This window comes from Myxocyprinus asiaticus, chromosome 28 (assembly GCF_019703515.2).
Source record: "Myxocyprinus asiaticus isolate MX2 ecotype Aquarium Trade chromosome 28, UBuf_Myxa_2, whole genome shotgun sequence".
Classification (NCBI taxonomy): Eukaryota; Metazoa; Chordata; class Actinopteri; order Cypriniformes; family Catostomidae; genus Myxocyprinus; species Myxocyprinus asiaticus.
In genome coordinates, this window is record NC_059371.1 from 35,953,658 (window position 1) to 35,976,903 (window position 23,246).

The following is a 23,246-nucleotide window of genomic DNA, read 5'->3' on the forward strand; positions in this document are numbered from 1 at the left end:
TGTGCTTATCCTGGATGTCTCAGCCAAGAGAAAAACGTGAGATTACGTCCGTAACATGCCAACGCAAATACATCACATGAGAGACCACGTGAACTCAGCCCTCTTAAATATTGATCTTTTCGCACCAAAAGTGATCGTGTCACTTTAGAAGACATTACTTTAACCGCTGGAGTCGTATGGATGATGATTATGCTGACTGTGTGTGATTTTTGGAGTTTCAAATGTCTGATCGCCATCCCCTTGCATTTTAAGGACTTACTGAGCTGAGATATTTTTCTATTTTTTTTTTTTTTTTTTTTTCAAATATGTTCTGCTAAAGAAAGAAAGTCATACACATCTCGGATACCATGAGGGTGAGTAAATGATAGAGAAAATTTTCATATTTGGGTGAACTAAGCCTTTAAGCACAAGCTTCGTGTCTTTTCATTGTCATTTTTAGGGTTATGGTTATCGGGACATCATTTAACGACAGTGACCGTCACCTTTCAAAGAAAGATATCCTTTTTCCGTAACCATGAAAATAGTTTGTAAATTAGTAATAAGTTAGTATTAATTTCTAAATCATTCATGTTCATTTTTACTCATGTCATCAAGTTTTTTTAATGAGTTTGTGTGAATGTGCATTCATGCATTTTCTGTTCTTACATGTAAATGTCTTGTGTGGTTGTGTAGATTCGGAGAAGACCCCTGAGCAGAGGGCATATGAGGAGCAGATCCTGCAGGAGATGCTGGATGTGGTGGCCATGAGGGATTCACTTGTGGCTTTCCTAGAGGAGAAGAGATTGAAGGAACTTGAAGAAGAAACGCTGGGAAACACAATACTGTTGTCCAAGAGACGTCCTACTGCAGGATCACAGGTGCACTGGGCCTAAGAGACCATAAACACACACACACACACATGCTTACCGTGACATCGTATTTGAGTATAAACACACTCAACAAGATCTTTCTGATATACAGATTGCATTAGCCTATGTAAACCAAATGATTTGCTGGCATAAATGCATGCATTGCACAGTGTTGTGCAAAGACTCTGTACCTTTAAAACCAAAGACATTTGCTTGGAGTTCAAGCTCCAACCTCACAATTTGCGTGCAAAAGCTTTTGCCAGGCGTGGCGGTTTCACTCCTATAGAAATCTGCGTAAAACGGATGTCGAATTCTGACTGAATTCTGAAGAGTACCGAATGTTCTGGAGTTACACGACCGTCTCAGCATTCACTGCCCGGACACAGTGTTGCATGAGACCAACGGGAAATCAAATACACACACACTTTGATGCTCAAACACAGCCGCAGCAATCATGCAGCACTTTTAATGAGAGCTGGACTTCACGTGACACTTGACTTTTGCGATTATGTAACGTCTCCCTTTTTTAAAGAGTTGTCTACTATAGTCAAAGATGTTCTAGATATCGAAATGTCCATATGATTATTATTGAAAGATATTCTATAAAAAAAGTATATCAGATTGACAGTAATACTGAAACCTTATGCCAATATCATGTCTTAAACAGCACTTGCATTGTAAAACGATGAGTATATTATGGCTTTGCAACACTGAGATATTCAATATCAAAATGGGCTTTTGTGCAATGTACTACGTATTTTTCTATGTAAGTCATTGTATTTTGTTATTACTATTATTTATATCAAGCTTTAGAAATTATTATTATTATATATTGTTTTGGTATTTTTTGCATGATCATGGTTTTGATTCTCAGGGGAACATCTGCCTGGCTTGGTCTCCATTTATATATTTGGAATTACATATGTTTTTTTTAGGGAGGCACAAAGGAGGAAATGCGCTGAAATCTAACTAGGCCTGTATCTGCACTATGGGATTTTAGTGACATTAACAAATTTCCTTTTCTGTTAGAAATTGGTACTTTGGTACTTTTTTTTGCATGAGATCTTTGCAGGACTGAGAATAATTCATTTTTTGTCCGAGAGGAATTTGTGGTACTAAAGTATTTGGGGAACAGTGCTGTAATTTTGCTGTTTGCCTTTGGTCCATAGTTGTGTTTCTTTCTTTTCTTTAAATATTTTCACACACCGGCAGTTTTTCTTTTCCTATGGGTGCAAATACTCACTGAATACACAAATAAAAGTATTTATCACTTTATGTTTCTCTGCTCAGTTGAGTTTCAGTGCTGTGAAAACACCAGTGTGTAATATGTCTGAGTTTTTTGCGCTGAAAACGGCGCGTGAACACGCACGCCACTCTGAACAAGCTTCTCTCATAGCGCTTATGAACGCGCAACGGACGTCCAGATTTTCATCTGTGAAATGACTTAAATTGCGGGTTGTTTCTCACCAAAACCAATTGAATGCCTTCAGAAGACTTGGAATTTGATGCACAAGTTGAATGGACTACTTCTGACTTTTCAGCTCTTTTTTAACCTTTAAAGTGAGGCACTCTCCACTGCCATTGGATTGAAAAGACGGTCTGCGATATTCATTAAAACATCTGCTTTTGTGTTCTACTTAAGAAAAATTCTTGGACATGAGGGAGAGTAAATTACACTAAAAAAATGATTTTAAGATTTACGCATTTCAATTTCATAACAAAATTCCAGTAAATTGAATTGAGTAATCTTTAATAAAATAAAATACAAACTAAATATTACAATTGTTATTAATTTAATTGCATTAAACAATACACAATTACATTTTATGGAATTTTGCTCTATGAAATTGAAATGCGTAAATCTAAAAATAGGCTAAAATATGTGTATGACATTTTTTTGTGTGTGAACTGTCCCTTTAATCTCATTATATGTGCTGAATCTTAAATCTCTTTTGCAGGAAACAGTTACAACAGAAGCGGATTGTAAACTCATGACATCATGGCAGGTTTTATACGAATATATAATGCAACAGGATATTCTTTATGGAGGGCCAAATTACTCAAAATTAAATAATTAAATATTTAAATATCAAATTTAAATCATTAAATACATAGTGAATTAATTAAATGCATCATTAAATAAATATTTACATAAATACATGTAGTTAATTAATTATATGCTAAATTAAATATATTAATATATTATTAAATACATAATTAAATTGAATGAATATATATATATATATATATATATATATATATATATATATATATATATATATATATATATATATATATATATATATATAATTATTTTTTTTTTTTTTTATTTTTTTTAATGAATGAATAAATCATTAAATAAATAAAATGTCCCTTTTATTTTAGCACTATTTGCGTCCATTTTGTTTTTAGGGTTAATTTTACATTTATGCATGAGCTTTGTGACTTTTCATTTTCAGGGTTATGGTTATCAGCATGTCACTCAACAACAGTGGGTCACCTTTTAAAATCGATTTCTTTGGACCTTCTGGTTAGTTTAGGTCACAATACAACTAATTTACTATGTATTTAATTATTTCATTTTGAGTAATTTGGCCCTCCGTAATTCTTCAATGATGCAGAGTAACTTGGCAAAATCTGATTTTGGTAGTCTCTCTGGCTATGTCTACTAATATATCTTTATGAAATCTCTTCAGAAATTGAAATATTGTTTAAACTAAGTTCCTACCAATGAAGGGGGTATTTTTCTGTAATTGGCCGATTCATTTTTGGTGTTGTGGTTGTAGAGGTGTGTCCCACCACTAGAGGGCATCCTACAATAGTTTTACAAGGTGCAACAGGACGCTTTTCGGTGAATAAGGATCTTGTCAATATTTGAATTTGCAGTATGAGGGTGAGTAAATTATTAAGTTTAATGTTTGCGTGAACTATCCCTTTAAGTTGTCAACTCTCTCATGCAGTGCATTACAAGGATCTGAAGTCTGAAATCAACACATGATCTCATTCTCAGATTTATTCAACAGCAGATCTCAGATCAGTTGAACTTGGACGATTGATGGAAACAGCTTCAGGTACATACAGTAGATCAGTCTATTTAAAGATGCTGCAGGTTAAGCCAAACTGGCCTATTTGGTTGGCATCCATTTGATGGGTCTCTTACAGGGTTATAGAGGGTTAAGTGGGATGAAGATCATTCTAGATCAGTCAAGATACTGAATTAGACGCAGGTCAGATCTTCTTAGCTGATGCAGAAACCTCGAATTATATGCCATCATCAGGGTTGGGAGGGTTACTTTTGAAATGTATTCCACTACAGATTACAGAATACATGCTGTAAAATGTAATTTGTAACGTATTCCATTAGATTACTCAAGGTCAGTAACGTATTCTAAATACTTTGAATTACTTCTTCAGCACTGGCAGATTTTTTCACTTGTTTTGACTATAAAAACTCTGCCAGTACAGTAAGACAAAATACACATGTTAAAAATACATTCTCTGAAAAACCTAAATATCTTATGCAGTGTTGTTTCTAAAACAAGATAAGGATTTTTTAGACATTTTTACAGGAAAACAATACAAATATTATGATCAAGAATATGATTTTTGCCCTAATATCAAAGGTCTTACTAGAAAAAAAGAAATTATGATCCAACGTGAATTTTCTTGATGATAATATATTATCATGCCTGGTAACATGTGCATGTAAAATGGCTAGAAATAGCATTTTATCTTAGCGTAAAGCTGACAATTTACACAAGGTTTATTTCTATTTCTTCTGCTCCAAACTTACTTCAAACTTACTTCTCTGTCTGCTCGTATGAATGTAACACATCATAAGAAAGTGTTTCACCGCTGTTCAAATGCACTTTGGATTGCATCATTTATATGTAGAAATGTTTTCCATCTGAAAGGACTAAATATTAAATGAAACAAATGACAATAAAATGCAAAGTAATCTCTTCAGTAATCAAAATACTTTTTGAATGTAACTGTATTCTAATTACCAATTATTTAAATTGTAACTGTAATGGAATACAGTTACTTATATTTAGTATTTTAAATACGTAATCCCGTTACATGTATTCTGTTACTCCCCAACACTGGCCGTCATACATCACGTTAGAGCAGATCGATCTTTGTGCTCTACAATCAAGAGTTTTACACCTGCATTTTATGCTCATCTCAGTTAATGAGTATTTGCCTGCTCACCAAATCATACTCTGATATTTTTTTAATTACGTTTCCTTTTTTGCACAATAGACTCAAAAAATGAGAATGAGGTTAACCTTTAAAGAAGATAAAAAACTTTATTGGGACAAAAAAAATAAAAAAATACTGCAACTCTGGGACAGTCGTAGGTTTTGAAAAATTAACAGAAATAATTTCCACACAATAAATAATTAAAATGGTTAATGTTTATTTCACTCTGTTTAGATTATCATTGTTTTAAACATGTAATCATATGTATTTTTATAATGGACTTTTTAGTGTAATATGGAAAGTCTGGGTCTGGGACAAGGCTTAAACATTAAAATGTGTACATGAAATGCATTTCCTAAAATAGATTATGGTCTGGTGAAAAGTCAGTTCAATGTGAACTTTCTATGACTTAAAGAAAAAAGTTCTGTCTAACCAACCTTCACTATCGTCAGTTTTACTTAATCCTCCTATGTTCATATTGCTCAAATAAATAATGTAACCAAGGGAACTTAAATTAACTGAGTTGATTTAAGCTTTACTTAATGCATTTGCATATGAATATTTTTTGTTTTTTCTTTTTCTCTTTTTTCTTGTTTTTCTCTTTTTTCCTTTCTTTCTTAATTTCTTTTCTTTTTTCCTTTCCTTCACTTTTTCTTTCTTTCCTTCTCTCTTTTTCTTTCTTTATTTCTTTTTTCTTTCTTCCTTCTCACTCTCTTTTTCTTTCTTAATTTTTTCCTTTCTATCCTTCCTTTCTTTCCTTCTCTCTCTCTCTCTCTTTCTTTCTTTCAACCTCAATCACCCAATCTATCCGAGTTACATAATACAGTCACTCATCGATACATCATTGTTTTGAAGAGGGTGAGGAATGGTCTTTAAGTGACCCAGTGACAGGTGCAGTGACATCAGTGTCAGATTATCAGTAGCTTTACTGCAGAGCTGATTTTTACTGTTTAGCAGAAGCACAATAGAGGTTTGTCAGAAATAATCAGCTTGGATTTTGCTTAAGAGAATTGCTTTAAGTATAATGCAGTAAACAAGAGTGAAACATGTAATACATAAGACGGTGCTGCTCAAAATTACATTAACAAAGAGGCATTTTCGAAGACAGTTTCTGTTAGTCCTGCTGTGCTGGCAGCACATTTTTTTGTTTCGGCTTGGCAGAATGACTGATTAGTTTGCAGGTGGGATTTACAGGAAAGACGACCGAAAGACGCCAAAGGAGGATTCCTTAAAACTCATGCAGTTGAATATAGAAGAATAATATGTGATAAAGATTTGATTAGTTTTAACCATTTAAAGAGCCCCATTAAAAAGGCGCATACTGTGCTTGCATAAGTCACCTCATCTCAGGTGAATGGCACTAGATAACCTTGTTAAAGGAATATTCTGGGTTTAATACAGCATTAGTGGCAAAATTTTGATATTAATTTGGACAGGTCCTTCATTTTCTTTAAAAATAAAATAAAAAAAGCAAAAATCGAGGTTACAGTGAGGCACTTACAATGGAAGTAAATGGAGCTAATTTTTGGAGGGTTCAGAGGCAGAAATGTGAAGCTAACTTTTATAAAAGCACTTGCATTAATCTTCTGTTAAAACTTGTGGATTATATAAACTGTAAAATTGTCTAAATTGTCATTCTTACGGTCATTTTTGGGGTTTACGGCTTTACTCATCATGGCAACGAAGTAAGCCAGATATAGGTATCTGGCGCAAACCGTATACTAAAGAGTGCAGTTCACAATGTGATTTCGCAGTGATTCCATTTCTTTGATTGCATCTGTACAGGGTTTGAAATATTTATAGAGAGTGATTCACATCTTGTGTGAGACCCTCTTACGTGGAAACAGGTTCCATGTCTTCACATCCAAATTCCCATTTACGCAAGTCGGCCTCCCTGAAATAGAATTATCTAGAGATCTTCATGTCCGGTTATCTGCCTTGCATCCTTTTTCTTCCATGGCAACACTGTACACAGACGGTTTTAATGAGAGAACTGTCTCGCCCAGGTTCCTTTGCCTCCCAGGATACATACGACAACATCTTAAGAGTAAGACAGACTTCCACTTGTGTTCCTTAAACTATAACGCCTCGCAACTTCCTAGTGTTTTTGACCAGCAATGCCATCATATTTTATTAAGCAACACAAAGCACTCGTCAGTAAAAGACATCAACACAAAGGTAAGCCATGCAGATGAGACTTCTAACTTCTATTCTTCTATTGAGGCATAATCATATAATGTACACTACCAGCCAAAAATCTGGACACACTTGATTGAATGTATTTTTTGGTCTTAAAATTTTTTGATATATACGCTTGTGCTTAAATGCTTGACATTCGTTTTGTAGACGTACAGTATATAAATTTTACCCAAGGTTTGGTTGTTGTTTTTTTAAATGGATGTATTGGAGTGGATAGTGAAGGAAAAACAGACAACAAGTTCCCAGAAAACATGGGAACTCCTTTAATACTATTTGAAATGGAGGCTTAAATACAGTGTTGATTTGTTTAATATTTTTGGTCTCTACACAATTCCCATACTTCCATTTGCGCTTCCATTTGATGGTTTTGATGTCCTAATCACTCTTCCCCACATTTAGATATTGTAAATAGTAAAGAATTACTAGGTGTGTCCATCTTTTTGACTGGTATAAAATGTGGAGTTCTGACTCTGAACTATGTTTGGATGAGGCGTTTTTGAAGCTGCACATTCTATTAATGCATCAAGTTGCTATGATGCTTGGCAACAGCAAACAGCAAGGCCAGAAACATACTTTACGCAAGTACGCATGTGCAGATGCGAGCACTTGGCCAACGCATTGCCAACGTGCGGCCCGGTTGAACATGCTCAAAGGCAGGGGCGAACTGGGAAGAAAATTCGGCCCGGGATTTTACATAGAAACTGGCCCAAAAGTTGTTGGGGGGGGCTGTCCTTTTCTGCATATCGCCGTCCCCTTCCGCATATCGCGGCGCCGTTTTGTGGCACGTTCTGCATAACGCGGTGGCCCCATTTCACGGCTGGCCCACTGGGAAAATGCCCGGTTCTCCCAATGGCCGGTCCACCTTAAATCGCTTAAAGGTGCACTCAGTAATTTTTTTCCTCATTAAAAAAAGTTTAACTTCTAAAGACATGAATTGTAATTTTGAAATGTATGTAGGAAATCATAACCTCTCACATTAAAATGAAGACTCCAGTCATATCAGTAACCTTATAAAAGCTGTTTTGTTCTACATGGAGAGGGTCCGTACATGGGGGCTGCCATGTTGGAATCACATGACCAGCCAAATACTACTCGCTTAATCTCAGTAACCGTCCTGTTATTGGACACTTTCACTCATTGATTGGCTGACTGTGAATACTAAATTTCTGGCATCTGTAACTAAAACTATTGATTTTAAATTATGCTGCATCCAAGCCACTAGGTGTCAGTGTGAGTCCAAGGTGACACAAAAACAAAAGTTACTGATTACACTTTTAACGTGAGCTCTTGAGTTACTGTGGCGGTAACAAACCTCAGTACTGAAAGGGGCGATAGAGTTTCCTTCAAAAGTTTGTGCAATTAAAATGGTTATTATTCAGGTAAATTGCTATAAATATTTTGACTAACTTACATGCTCAGCAATATTCTCTTCAAACAGTTCCTCCGCCATGACAGTAGTTGACTCAAAAGAGAAAACTCACCGTAGAAGCGGAAAGTTCACACTAATGTACGCTATATCAAGTACTTGTGTTGAGTTATGATTTGCGGCCTGACACATTTTGGAACGCAACTACACAGTTGAGCTTGTGTAGCTAGAAGTGTCTGCGTTTACAAACTTTCATAGAGTATGTTCTTAAACTATTTTACTTGGGGGAAGAATTGTGTTTCCCCATAATTATTATTAATAAATGTAACCCTTTATTGAACATTTGTGCCTTTTATCATATTGCTTTTACCGCAATTTTATAAAAGCTTTAAGCCACTTAAGTTTGTGTGGTTCAGTGATTTTATCACGGTTAATAGAGTTACACCCCTTAATCATGATAGAATCAATGTAGCACATGGCCTCATATTAATAATTGCTTTATTCAACTATTAAATCTAAAAGCAAAATATAAATATGATTTTAGATTCAAACTTTTGCCATCTTAACTGTTGTTACAACTGTTAACGAGATCTAAAATTCCAGTTTGAGATTAGCGCAAGCCTATTAAATCAGGAAGTGTCACACTGTGTACAAGTTTGTGTGATTATCCAGTGTGGCCCAACAGGTTTCATGTAATAATCTCACCCTTCAACTTGGGTTAAACTACAATATACACGAGTAGAGAACTCTGATTTGACTAATTGCAAAGCGTCTTGAGTTTTTAGATCTTTCTACTTTTCATTTCACAAATCCTTATGTCTTTTCCGTGCCTTCTGAATGTATGATTTAAAAATATGGTGTGCATTTGCTAAAGCCTTAAGTAATCCTGTAACCTCACACTCATATGACACTGCTAGACAAGATGAAGATCTGCCTCAATACTCTTCCTCTTTTTAATTGTTGCCATGCAGAATTCATAATAATTGTTGTTTGACTTAGTACAGGACCGTTTCATTATGATTGTTTTAGTGCTATCATGTGTTCGTCTCTTTCATGCTATCTGCATAAATCTCTTTTATTGTGTTTGCGAAAATAGTTTGTTGTCTAGCTGAATGTTTAAAGACCTGGCTGGTTACCAAAAGGTTGTCGGTTCAAATCCCTCAAGGACTGATCCATGAAATATCATCATTGTGCCCTCATTGCTCAAGAGACATTTGGATAAATGTTTGTTCACTGTTAGCCTACTATTGCCCATACTTGGTTAGGGATTTTTCAAAACCCCTTACCCGGCCTAAGTATTAAACTTGCATGGCATGAAACTCAGAACCATGAGTTGGGTGACTATTTTCAAATGTAAGTGCTTTATATATCAAGAAAGGTGTTCCTTGAGGTCAAATTGTACTTGTTTAACAAAACCAGAGCAAATAATTGTTATGGTTGTTGTTACTACGTCATATATTCAGGTCACTGGCAAATGCCCACGGTCCCGTAAAAGTATTCACACTGCTCACCTGCATAACTAAAGAACATACCTTTTTTAACGGCTGAGAGGTACGTTCTTTTTCAAATGCAGTAAATATTCTGACAATACACAAATTTGGACGCAGCGCTAGACTTGCATTGAAGGAGGAACCGTAGTCATATACAGTAGAGACCAGAATATCACAGAGACTTGGGTGTGGCCTTTTTTTTTTTTTTTTTTTTTTTTTTTTTTTAACTTGGGTCAGTATGCAATTACTTAGCAACCACCTAAAGCACCATAGCAACTGCATAGCAACACCCCAGTAACCACTTAGCTGTGCACTGGCAACCACTTGGAACACTTTAACAACCGTACAGTGTTCAATTTAAAAGTGCAAGGTTCCCAATGCAATTAAATTTGTTCCTAAGTAACTTTACAGTGAAATGGTAAAACTCCCTAAGATGTTATGTAGATGAAGAAATAACCTTGGCAGGAGACAAGACAATATAGACAAATGCAATGTGGTGATATCACATATTTAGTACAAGCAACCTTGAGGATGCCTTTCACCCCTCCTTCCTCATTGACAGTACATGTAATCTCCAAACTGTTAGTTATTTCTGCACCAGTCGCCAAGCTTAATCTGTCCAGACTGCAGCAGGCTTTTGGTAGGAGAGTCAGAGCGGAGCCGTGTAGCGCGCTTGCCTCTAGGTAAGTCAAAGGACGGGACCCTGGCCCAGGTAAAGAGGATTGCTGTCCCATTCACAGGAGATGTCACCGAGACTTCTGCTATAGAACAGGTCACACGTTACCTTTACAGTGTTCATGTTACTACAATATAGCTACTTATCAGTTACAATGTAGTTAATGTGTATTTATTTTTATTGGTCACAACTGCTATTGAAATTAATTATGTGTGCATGCAATGCATGTAACATGGACATTGTAATGTAAAGTGTTGTAGATTTTGTCAGTATAGGATAATGAATGTGTTCATTTTATTCCTTGAATGCACGCACCAAATGATTAACAAAAGCATCTGACAGTATTTTGCAATATTCATTTTGCACCCCATTGTCTTTAATTTGAGGGTGCATATAAAAGATTTTTGCATATTGACGATATTGCAACTATTGCAGTAATTGCACAGGAATGGGCATCATTGTATTTTGGATGCATGTCTTCATCCTTGAAATCTGTGCGCCGTGCCTTCTCTTCACATGTCATTCTCTGTCAGTGCTGTCCTTGTTTGTGCTTTGATAGTTTCTGCAAGAGGCAAAAATCGTGCTGGATTTGTTACTGCTCCCTGAAATAATCACACTTGCTTATAAATGCACCAGAATGCATGTTATGATAAAAGATCATTAATGCATCAAATTATGCCGCATCACCTGTGCGGGTTTAAGGTGCATGCAGGATTTGTGTATGGATGTACAGTAAACCCTTTGGATGAGGCGATGCATAAGTGATTAAAAACTAGTTTGAAGTTATTAATTTAAATTTTTAAATATTGAATGTATAATGAAAAATAGAAGTATTTCTATTAGATATATATATATATATATATATATATATATATATATATATATATATATTAATTATTTTTTATTTACAGTTAAGTATTGAATAAATATTTTATTTATTTTTATTTATTATATTTTAGTTATTTAAAATAAAATAGAACAAATATTTGTAAAAAAAAATGATAAAATTGATACAATTATAATTAACAAAATATTATTGAATCAATTACAAATAAAATGATTATCAAAATATAATATAAAAAAACTGTAATAATTATACTATGTTTTATTCAAATCAGAATTTTTTGTACATTTAAGAATGCATCTCCAATTTAATATAAAATAATTCTGTGATTTTTGATAATAAAATGTTTTATTTTATTTCATATTTTATTTTGTTTTAATTTTATTTTTAATTTGATGTTTTAAAAATAGGCCTATATTTATCAAAATATAAGTATTCAAATATGGCATTAATTGTAAATGAAATAATTAACAATGTAATATTTTGTTTTTTAAATATAAAGTTTATTTTTCTAATTATTGATAAGAAATAGGAGAGAATTTTTACTAATTTTCTAATTATTACTAATTGCTAATTATTTACTAATTATTATGTTTTTAGTTAATAACAGTTAAAAGTAACAAGTAATCATAAGGGTTTAATAAGGGTATGATAATGAGGAAGATGACACAACCTTTAAGTTCAGAGGCCTGCTGTTTTTTTGTAGTTCTCTTATGCCTCTTAATTGTATATTCTTTTTCTCTGTAGGTTAATTCACCCATTAACAAAATACCCACCCCATTGTATTCAATCACTTCTTAGTAACAAATTGGCAATATTTTTGGCTATTGCACTTATATAAAATTCAAGTGACTTCATGAACTTCGGTGGTGAATTGTTTTAAGGTAATCTCAAAAGATCAAGTGTCTTTAACCTGTTATGTAAGTGGAATGAGAGCAAGATTTATGAACTTAACAGAGCCAAAAGAACTGCTAATCCAAGAACAACCTCTTTATGTTGGTAGACAACATTTTACAGCAATTTCTGGCATTTGAAGAACATCTTTTATGAAGAAACCTTGGAATAAACAGAAATAGACAGGGTGCATGGCCGATCATTCCAGACATCCTAGCAATTTCTGCTGTCTTTGTGCGCCGTTGATGGGTTTGATTTAAACATATTGCTTTTTCAGTTTTCTGGGTGTATTTTGTTGAAGATGATGACAAATACATTCATTCATTTTACACATGTGGATTCCTTTGTGTTGAAATTGGACAGGTCAAGGTAGTTTGAAGACAAATCTAAAAATGCATTTGTCTGTATAAACCAAAGACACCCTCTTTGAATAAATTTGATCAAGCCAGAGATTTCAGTTAAAATAGGATCAGGTATATATAAAGATGTTGCCTTTGAAGCATTTTAAAAGAAAACATTTGAAAAATATTTGCATTAAGATGCACATGTTTTAGCTGTCTGTATATTGACCTGCCAACACATGATTGGCGCTTTCGGACAACAACAGTCTTAAAGCCATATAGGAAAGCCAGTAAGGATCTCTTTAAACAGGACAGCCCATGAGACACACAAACACCTAAACAGATAGTTAGAAGAAAGAGTGGGTTCAAATACCCGATAATGGGTTAGGGGCTCAAATTGAGCTTCATCACGGATTGTAATCTTACACTAGAAATCCTAAGAATCTCAAAGGATACAAAGGAGTTCTGATGTTTGATCTTGATTTGGAATATTGATTGGGATTATACACCAACACAGGCCTAATGGCTCCAGGAATATTAGGCAGCCAGTAAAGGTATCTTAACACATTTTTGTTTAACTGTGAATTTTGCTAACTTTTTCAGGACAGACTGTCATAAATCACAGATGTAGTTCTTTATGGGCCATTTTATAAAGGGGTTAAGTTTCTTTTTGAATCTGTTCTCTCTCCTCCAGAAATCCCTGTTGAAGCACACGCTGAAATGGGCCGAAAGCAGAGTGACTTTGATTGGAAAAAGAGCACGGATAACATCCAGGATGTGTTCGAATTCATGGAGGTGCTCGGATCGTAAGTACATTTCTTCAATTTGCACAATATTATAATATTTCTAAAAACTGTTAATGGTTTATTAACATAGTAATGTCAATAGGATACATTCGTTTTTAAAAGGGAATGTATTCCGACTTTCTGGGATACTGGATTCTGAATAGTCAATTCAGCTGTCAGTATATGTAAAATTATTTTTAGATTAAAAATTGGAAGAACCCTCTTACTGGGCTAAAACGTTTATATTGCTTAAAGGAAATGTTTCTGGTTCAATAACAATTAAGCTCAATCAACATCATTTCTGGCATAATGCTGATTACCACAAAAAATAATTTCAACTCATCCCTCGTTTATTTAAAAATAGATTGCAGTAGGGGCCTGGGTAGCTCAGCAAGTAAAGACGCTGACTACCACACCTGGAGTCGCAAGTTAGAATCCAGAGCGTGCTGAGTGACTCCAGTCAGGCTTCCTAAGCAACCAGTTGGCCCGGTTGCTAGGGTGGGTAGAGTCATGTTGGGTTAACCTCCTTGTGGTCGCTATAATGTGGTTCTCGCTCTTGGTGGGGCGCGTGGTGAGTTGTGCGTGGATGCCGTGGAGAATAGGGTGAAGCCTCCACACATGCTAGGTCTCTGTGGTAACGCGCTCAAGAAGCCACATGATAAGATGCGCGGATTGACGGTCTCAGACGAGGAGGCAACTGAGATTCGTCCTCCGCCACCCGGATTGAGGTGAATCACTACGCCACCACGAGGACCTAGAGCACATTGGGAATTGGGCATTCCAAATTGGGGAAAAAAGGGGAGAAAAAAAAAATAACAATAAATAAATAGATTGCAGTTACAGTAAGGCACTTTCAATGGAAGTGAATGATGCCAGTCCATAAACAGTCAAATACACACTGTTTAAAAGTATATCCACAAAATGCTTGCTAACCTCATTTGTGTAAAGTTATAGCTAATATTACAACTTCATTGTCAACCATGTAGGTTAACGTTGTAAATCCATGATTTCATAATACTAAAATTATGTTAACACATATAATGTTTACATCTTGTGGCTATACTTTTTACACCATGTGTTTTTGAATGTTATGCACTGGCCCTATCCACTTACATTGTAAGTGCCTTACTGTAACCATGTTTTTTTTAAACGATGAACGAGTCTACATTTTTTGTGGTAATTATGCCACAAATGCTGTCGATAGAGCTTAACTTGTATTGAACCCTGAAAATTCCTTTAATATTTTATCGAAATGAATGCACACAAACACAATGCTATTAGTAGCACCAGTTGGGCATTATTAGTGCTACTGGAATAATAGAACACAATTTTCAAAAATTCTCCATTTTAAAACATAGTTCTGAGTATTTTAAGTGTGTTAAGCACCACAGCATGTGCTTTGGATTGACCCCTTAAATGCCCCCTACCAAGACTGTAGATTTGGCTTGAACATTGGGGGGGGTTACAGTGTGAAGAATTTACATGTTTACATTGATCATGGTATAAATATTGGGGTGGGGGGGGGGGTGTACTTGCTTGTTTTGATTATTGGGGGGTTACCACCCCCCATCCCCCCTGGAATCTATGCCCCTGCCCCCTACACACATAAACTGGAGTGTTAACCCAACTTTACCGGATTTAACACAGGGCGTTTTAGCGATTTGTAAGCTTGTAAATTTAGACATTTGGGAGATAAGTGGTTGATTCAGAAAATTCTGTCATCATTTACTCAACCTCATGTTGTACCAAACCCGTATTACTTTCTTCATCCAATGGATGACAGGAGGAGTGTTTTGGAGACCTGTTTGCCATTCCTTTTAATGACGTTACTGATGCAGTAAATACACACTGTAAATAATTTCAAGTGGAAAACTACCATTTATTTACAGATTGTTAATCTTTGAAACATTTCAAATGTATAGGCCCAAATGCACTGACCCATCTAAATTACTTAACCGGTCTCAGACTATAAACCAGATGGCAAACATTTGGCCCTGTTGTCCTGGACATGTTGTGATGTCATTGCGAACACAGAAAGCTGACTAGACTATTAGCTCAGCAGACGTGAGCAGCTGTACGTTGACTTTGCTGACTGCACGGCATTCATGAAGCAGAATAATCTTTTGTTATGGCTGTTGTGCCTTAGGACACAAACTATATGACACCAGCAAAAGGGACATGTTTATTTATTTGAGACTTTGGCTTCTGTCTATGTTTTATAGAAATTCACACTGAAATTGCAACACTGCAAAATAAACCCCAAAAATCTATGTAGGAAACATTGGTTGCTCAGTCAAGTGGTCTTTTATACAGTGTCACCATGGTCAACGGATATTATTCAGAATAATTGATTCATTTATATTTATAATTTTTTATTTGAATGCTGTGATTGACCGATCAGAATCAAATATTCCAGAAAGACTTCTAATAATTTTGGGAAATCCTGCAAAATGACATGCAAAACTCCATCAAAAAATGTTTTGAACATTTTTGCTCATTGTGCATGACACCGCGGAGACTCACAGCATGTGGAGGCTCATGCTACTCTCCGCAATCCACACACCCCATTGAGAGCGAGAACCACTAATCGCGACCACGAGGAGGTTACCCCATGTGACTCTACCCTCCCTAGCAACCGGGCCAATTTGGTTGCTTAGGAGACCTGGCTGGAGTCACTCAGCACACCCTGGATTCAAACTCGCGACTCTAGGGGTGGTAGTCAGTGTCAATACTCGCTGAGCTACCCAGGCCCCCGAATATCTGTATTTCTAAGCATTCTTTTGTCACAGTGCATTTAAAGTGAACTAATGAAGGCAAAAAATGGCTGTCACAAAAGTAAATATTTGTATATATTTATTAAATAAATGTATTTAACTAAAAAAATGTATACATTTCCTTAAAATATTGTATTAAATAAACTATATAAAGAAATGTATATATTAAAATTATTATTTTCAAAATATTGTAATTATTATTTTATTTTTATTATATAATTTATTCATAATGTATATTAATTTATTTATTGTAATTTATTAACTTTGTGCAATTTATTCTAAATATCTTTATAAATTAAACATAAATATTAATAATTGTTAGGTTTATGCTTAAAATAAGTAGAAAACTGACTAAAGCAAAATATTATTTTATAACGTTTAATCTTTAGTTATGCATGCAGCTTCTTTGGCATAAGGGACTGTGGAATATTTGTACTTCTAAGCATTATTTTGTCACCCCAGGACCATTTAAAATGTTAGACTAATGAAGGCAAAAAAGGTGAAAAGCTTAAAAGAAAAAGTGACCAGTTACAGGTCCTAAAATGTACACTTTCGGTTATATATTTACATACATTTTAGCCTAATATCATTTGAAACATCTGAAATTAGAAAGCTGAAATGCCCATGCCACTGACCATGTTTATTGTAAGTTGTATTCAATGGATTCATTAGCATTCAGGTCACCCACTGTAGAGATCCTGGCTGTAGGTGAATCAAGGGTAAAGCTCAGGTTAAGACACTTTCAGACATGAGTGTGTTAATCACTTTGGCAGACAAGAACAGGGATCACACATTCAGGGAACAACTAACAGGATGGAGACAGATTTGTGGTAATCTATCGGGCACGGCCTGTAATGTGCAGCCCTTATACATTACTGATGGTGGCTCTTTCCACAAATAGGAGACAAAATACTTTTCTTTCTCAAAAAATGATCAGTGAAACGAGGTGCTGAACCTTCAGAAAATGATTATTGTCAATCTCAGGAGGTCAAACTAAATATTATATGAGCTGTATTCATTTTAAATTAAGTTGCAACACTGTTACCAAAATTTGGGACATGTCTAAATACAGTTTTAAAATTGATTTGCATGAATTTGTAATTTTCTAGCCGTTAACATGAAATAAACGTCAAAATTAAATAGACAAAATTCATAAAATTATTTTAAATATATATAACATAAAAAAAGAGTAAGGAAAATCCTGCGATAACAGGTTGAACACAAAATGTGGGACAAAGCTAAGCTACTGTTAAGCTCAATCGACAGCATTATTGGCCTATTGTTTATTACGGCAAAAAATAATTTCGTCCCTTGTTTTAAAAAAAAAAACGAAAAATAGGGGGCCTGGGTAGCTCAGCGAGTATTGAAACTGACTACCACCCCTGGAGTCGCGAGTTCGAATCCAGGGTGTGCTGAGTGACTCCAGCCAAATTTGCCCGGTTGTTAGGGAGGGTAGAGTCACATGGGGTAACCTCCTCGTGGTCGCTATAATGTGTGGTTCTCGCTCTCGGTGGGGTGCATGGTGAGTTGTGCATGGATGCTGCGGAGAATAGCGTGAAGCGGTAACGCACTCAACAAGCCACGTGATAAGATGCGCAGATTGACCGTCTCAGACGCGGAGGCAACTGAGATTCGTCCTCCGCCACCCGGATTGAGGCGAGTCACTACGCCTCCATGAGGACTTGGAGCGCATTGGGAATTGGGCGGTAAATAAGAAAACAAAAAAAAACTGCACAACTTTAGAGTTTTTAAATGAGTGAAGTTACACTTGTTATTCCATAAAAATTACAACCAAAAAAAGAAATACAGTAAGTTAGAGTAACAATAAGGAACTTACAGTGAAAGTGAATGAGGCCAGTCTATAAACATTTAAATACACACTGTCCCCAAAATGTTTTATTTTTAAACATTTAAACTTAGGTTACAATTTTGGTTAACCCCTTGGCTGTATGAATCCACATAAATGTCAGCTTAACAAAAAAAAAAAAAAATTTTTTTTTTTTAATTGAGTTAAAGCTTGTGCCATCTTTTTGTCACTGGTGTTACTTTATAATTTTTGGAACAATAAATACATTTTAGAAATGTTATTTCTGCACATGTCATTAGAGGCACAGAAAGATTATTCTAATGCAAAAATAATAAGCTTTTAAAAGAGATTTAGCTTTACTCATTTAAATCAGGTCTGTGAAAAGTGTGATTGTGTGGTGTTTACTCATTTGCACCATCAAATCTTTGCTATAAAAATATTTTTTTTTGAAGGACAGTCATAAAAATAGAAAGATACAATCCTTAATATTCTTACCTTTTAATTAAGTAAGAGTCAATTAATATAAAATCAGTTATATGTCCAATATGAGAAAAAAACACTGGTAACACCAGTGACACAATGAAGCTCCAAAGACTGTTATCCTCCAATATTAATTACTGAGATTAGATTAGAAATAGAGTATTTGTTATAAAATTAAAGATCATCACTGACACTTAGAAAAAGATCTTTAACAACTGGCTTTGAGTGTTTAAAAAAAAAAGCTCTTATGTCATTGTCTGCTACTAGTATGTTGCTGGATTAAGAGGGGGTAATTTAGGACTGTCCTCAGCTATTCATAAAGAATGAAAACATGGCACCTTAACGCCTTATCCACCACCTCTGTACAAGTGCCCCATGATGAACCTCCAGAACCCCTACTCAATCTGAACTGATCACTTGATCAGTGCCAGGGGCTCTGAAATTATGCAAATAATCTGTTTGTCACTTTACCAAATAACACCATCTCTAGATCTTGCCAGAAGCTCCTCTATATGTTTGGCAATACTGTACCTGACTAAAACAATGATAAATACAAGTTATAATCATGACATGTGTATTAATAAGTGCTATTTTATGCATAATAACACCATTAACAGCTTTATTAAAGCTTTTCACACAAAGTTGTCACTGGTGTTACTGGTCATCACTGAGGAGTGGGAACACCAGCGACAGTAACACCAGTGACGATTTTCATGAAATATGCATTTTATAAAAAGGCAGCTGCAGTACCTAAAACAACATGTTGCTAATCATTCTGTACTCTCTAAAGCATGTCATTTAATCCATTTGTATAAAAAAAAAATTGATAATTCCCTTATAATAAAATAGGTCATAGCAGTGATGTCATTCAAAAGCCTCAAATGAAATTATGGAACAAATGAGGAAATTTCTGATAATTGAAAAGGGACAGAAAATTAAGAATGTGACTTTCTTGATAAAATTAAGCAAGTAGTATGCAGGATGTAGTAAGTGATGTCTTGCAAAGTGATTTTTTCCAAACAAGGGTTTTTTGTTGAGTGGTAACACCAGCGATATGACTCCAGGGGACAACTATTTCCATCATATTATATATAAAATGTATTTGGAATTTCATTTAGTTATGTCATCCATGTAATACATGACACTGAGGTATACATTATTACATTTAAAATGGGAGAGAAATTTATTTTTAAACTCAAAATAGGGCCCTGAATCTCAATACATGGTACAATTTTATGGTACTTGGAATTTAATATAATTGCTTAAAAACAAATATTGCCTAATTCATGGCTCAAACAGGTATAATTGTTCAAAGAACACCTTATATTAAGTTCGCAAATAAATTATGCCTAAACAGCGCATTTAACGTGTATGCTTTCTGTAAAGGCTAGGAACAGAAATGTGGACGTTTCTGTAGAATGACCCATTTACTTCCATTGTAAGTTCCTCACTGTAACCGTGACGTTTGTACGTTTTTAAATAAACTAGTGACGAGTCGAAATGATTTTCTGTGGTACAACATTATGCTACAAATGCTTTCGTTTGAGCTTAACATGTATTGAACCCTGAACCTTCCTTTATAATTGACAGATATTTAATGTGTTTAAAACTAGCTACTTTTCATGCAAGGTTAATTTTTGTTAGGTAAAAATTTATCATAACACAATGCTTTGTTGTTGTAGTTGTTGTTTGGTTTGAGAATATTGCCACTGTTTTTTGAGACCAAGTTAACATGTAAGTTAACAACCTCAAATGTAAGGTGCAAATTCAAAACCAAATCTGAGAAGTTTTTAATTTACATGGTGGTAAAGAGAGTGACTTATCGATATACTGCCATTCTGCTGGCCGTCAGCTAGTTTAAAGCGCAAACAAGTGTGTCTAGAGAACTGTAGCCTGCCTTTGTGTCAAAACCTGCCCTTGCCTCTGGGTGTTACTGCCACCAGTGAGCCATTATGGGCCTTGGGGAGATGAGCACATTGGCTTCCTGTGACAAAAACAATCTGAATTACACTCCCTCAATCCCCCAGCAGTCTTCTGTGGTGGTTTATGCCCATTAGAATGAGGAACTGCATTTAAATGGGTTTATATTGATAATCAGTACTGTTTTGTGATGTTTTTATGGGTTTCACTGGCAGTTCTATCAGCCTTTGGCTGCTGTCTGTTTTGTGACCTTTGGTTTGAGCTGTATTTAGTTTATTTATTATTGCTGAATGTTTTGAATTGAATACTCTTTCAAGCATTCATTTGTGAGTCACTCATGACCATGGGTGAAGGTAAACCTACATCTCTCAGCTTTTGCATTCATCACTGAGAATACATTTGTAGTCAGAAGTTTACATACACTTAGGCTGAAGTCATTAAAACTCATTTTTTTAACCACTCCACATATTTCATATTAGCAAACTATAGTTTTGGCAAGTCGTTTAGGACATCTACTTTGTGCATGACATGAGTAATTTTTCCCAACAATTGTTTACAGACAGATTGTTTCACTTTTAATTGATTATATCACAATTCCAGTGGGTCAGAAGTTTACATACACTAAGTTAACTGTGCCTTTAAGCAGCTTGGAAAATTCCAGAAAATGATGTCTAACCTTTTGGCAGTTAGTCCATTAGTTTCTGATAGGCTAACTGGAGTCAATTAGAAGTGTAACTGAGGATCGCCCAGCCGCAAATGTGTCTTCCAAATGGACAATGACCCCAAGCATACCTCCAAAGTTGTGGCAAAATGGCTTAAGGACAACAAAGTCAAGGTACTGGAGTGGCCATCACAAAGCCCTGACATCAATCCGATAGAAAATTTGTGGGCAAAACTGAAGAAGCATGTGCAAGCAAGGAGGCCTACAACCCTGTTTCAGTTACACCAGTTCTGTCTGGAGGAATGGGTCAAAATTCCAGCAACTTATTGTAGAAGCTTGTGGAAGGCTACCCAAAACTGAGTTTTAAGTCAGAAGTTTACATATACCTTAGCCAAATACATTTAAACTCAGTTTTTCACAATTCCTGACATTTAATCTTAGAAAATATTTCCTGTCTTAGGTCAGTTAGGATCACTACTTTATTTTAAGAATGTGAAATGTCAGAATAATAGTAGAGAGAATTATTTATTTCAGTTTTTATTTCTTTCATCACATTCCCTGTGGGTCAGAAGTTTACATACACTCTGTTAGTATTTGGTAGCATTGCCTTTAAATTGTTTAACTTGGGCAAACGTTTTGGGTAGCCTTCCACAAGCTTCTCACAATAAGTTGCTGGAATTTTGGCCCATTCCTCCAGACAGAACTGGTGTAACTGAGTCAGGTTTGTAGGCCTCCTTGCTCGCACATGCTTTTTTAGTTCTGCCCACAAATTTTCTATCGGTTTGAGCTCAGGGCTTTGTGATGGCCACTCCAATACCTTGACTTTGTTGTCCTTAAGTCATTTTGCCACAACTTTGGAGGTATGCTTGGGGTCATTGTCTATTTGGAAGACCCATTTGTGACGGAGCTTTAATTTCCTGGCTGATGTCTTGAGATGTTGCTTCAATATATTCACATAATTTTCCTTCCTCATGATGCCATCTATTTTGTGAAGTGCACCAATCCCTCCTGCAGCAAAGCACCCCCACAACATGATGCTGCCACCCCCATGCTTCACGGTTGGGATGGTGTTGTTTGGCTTGCAAGCCTCACCCTTTTTCCTCCAAACGATGGTCATTATGGCCAAACAGTAACATTTTTGTTTCATCAGACCAGAGGAAATTTTTCCAAAAAGTAAGATCTTTGTACCCATGTGCACTTGCAAACTGTAGTCTGGCTTTTTCATCACGGTTTTGGATCAGTGGCTTCTTCCTTGCTGAGCAGCCTTTCAGGTTATGTCGATATAAGACTCTTTTTACTGTGGATATAGATACATGCCTATCTGTTTCCTCCAGCATCTTCACAAGGTCCTTTGCTGTTGTTCAGGGATTGATTTGCACTTTTCACACAAAACTTCGTTCATCTCTAGGAGACTGAATGCATCTCCTTCTTGAGCGGTATGATGGCTGCGTGGTCCCATGGTGTTTATACTTGCGTACTATTGTTTGTACAGATGAACGTGGTACCTTCAGCCGTTTGGAAATTGCTCCCAAGGATGAACCAGACTTGTGGAGGTCCACAATTTTTTTTTCTGAGGTCTTGGCTGATTTCTTTTGATTTTCCCATGATGTCTAGCAAAGAGGCACTGAGTTTGAAGGTAAGCCTTAAAATATATCCACAGGTACAACTCCAATTAGCCAATTAGCCTATCAGAGACTAACTGGCTAATTGCCTAAAGGCTTGACATCATTTTCTGGAATTTTCTAAGCTGCTTAAAGGTATAGTTAACTTATTGTATGTAAACTTCTGACCCACTGGAATTGTGATATAGTCAATTAAATGTGAAACAATCTTTCTGTAAACAATTGTTGGAAAAATTACTTGTGTCATGCACAAAGTAAATGTCCTAAACGACTTGCCAAAACTATAGTTTGCTAATATGAAATCTGTGGAGTGGTTAAAAAATTATTGTCTCAACA

The 23,246-nt window shown here is 35.4% G+C and overlaps 2 protein-coding genes across 7 annotated transcripts in view; both read left to right on the top strand.

Annotated features, from left to right (window-relative positions):
* The window catches only part of LOC127418738 (F-actin-monooxygenase mical1-like), a 52,872-nt gene extending 50,749 nt beyond the window's left edge, over positions 1–2,123 (top strand). For all 4 annotated transcript variants that reach the window (XM_051659502.1, XM_051659504.1, XM_051659503.1 and 1 more), the window contains one exon: positions 673–2,123. In XM_051659502.1, the coding sequence (XP_051515462.1) occupies positions 673–872 (200 nt within the window). In that variant the 3' untranslated portion in view covers positions 873–2,123. The remainder of the gene's footprint in view (positions 1–672) is intronic.
* Positions 2,124–3,420: 1,297 nt separating this feature from the next.
* Positions 3,421–23,246, top strand: part of LOC127418793 (calcium/calmodulin-dependent protein kinase type 1D-like) — a 30,454-nt gene continuing 10,628 nt past the window's right edge. Inside the window, exons 1-3 of one of the 3 annotated variants that reach the window (XM_051659622.1) lie at positions 3,421–3,741; positions 3,859–3,919; positions 13,556–13,667. In XM_051659622.1, coding sequence (XP_051515582.1) covers positions 3,736–3,741; positions 3,859–3,919; positions 13,556–13,667 — 179 coding nt within the window. In that variant the 5' untranslated portion in view covers positions 3,421–3,735. Of the gene's footprint in view, positions 3,742–3,858; positions 3,920–10,695; positions 10,819–13,555; positions 13,668–23,246 lie in introns of those variants that run through there. The other 2 variants (XM_051659623.1, XM_051659624.1) reach the window with 2 other exon arrangements.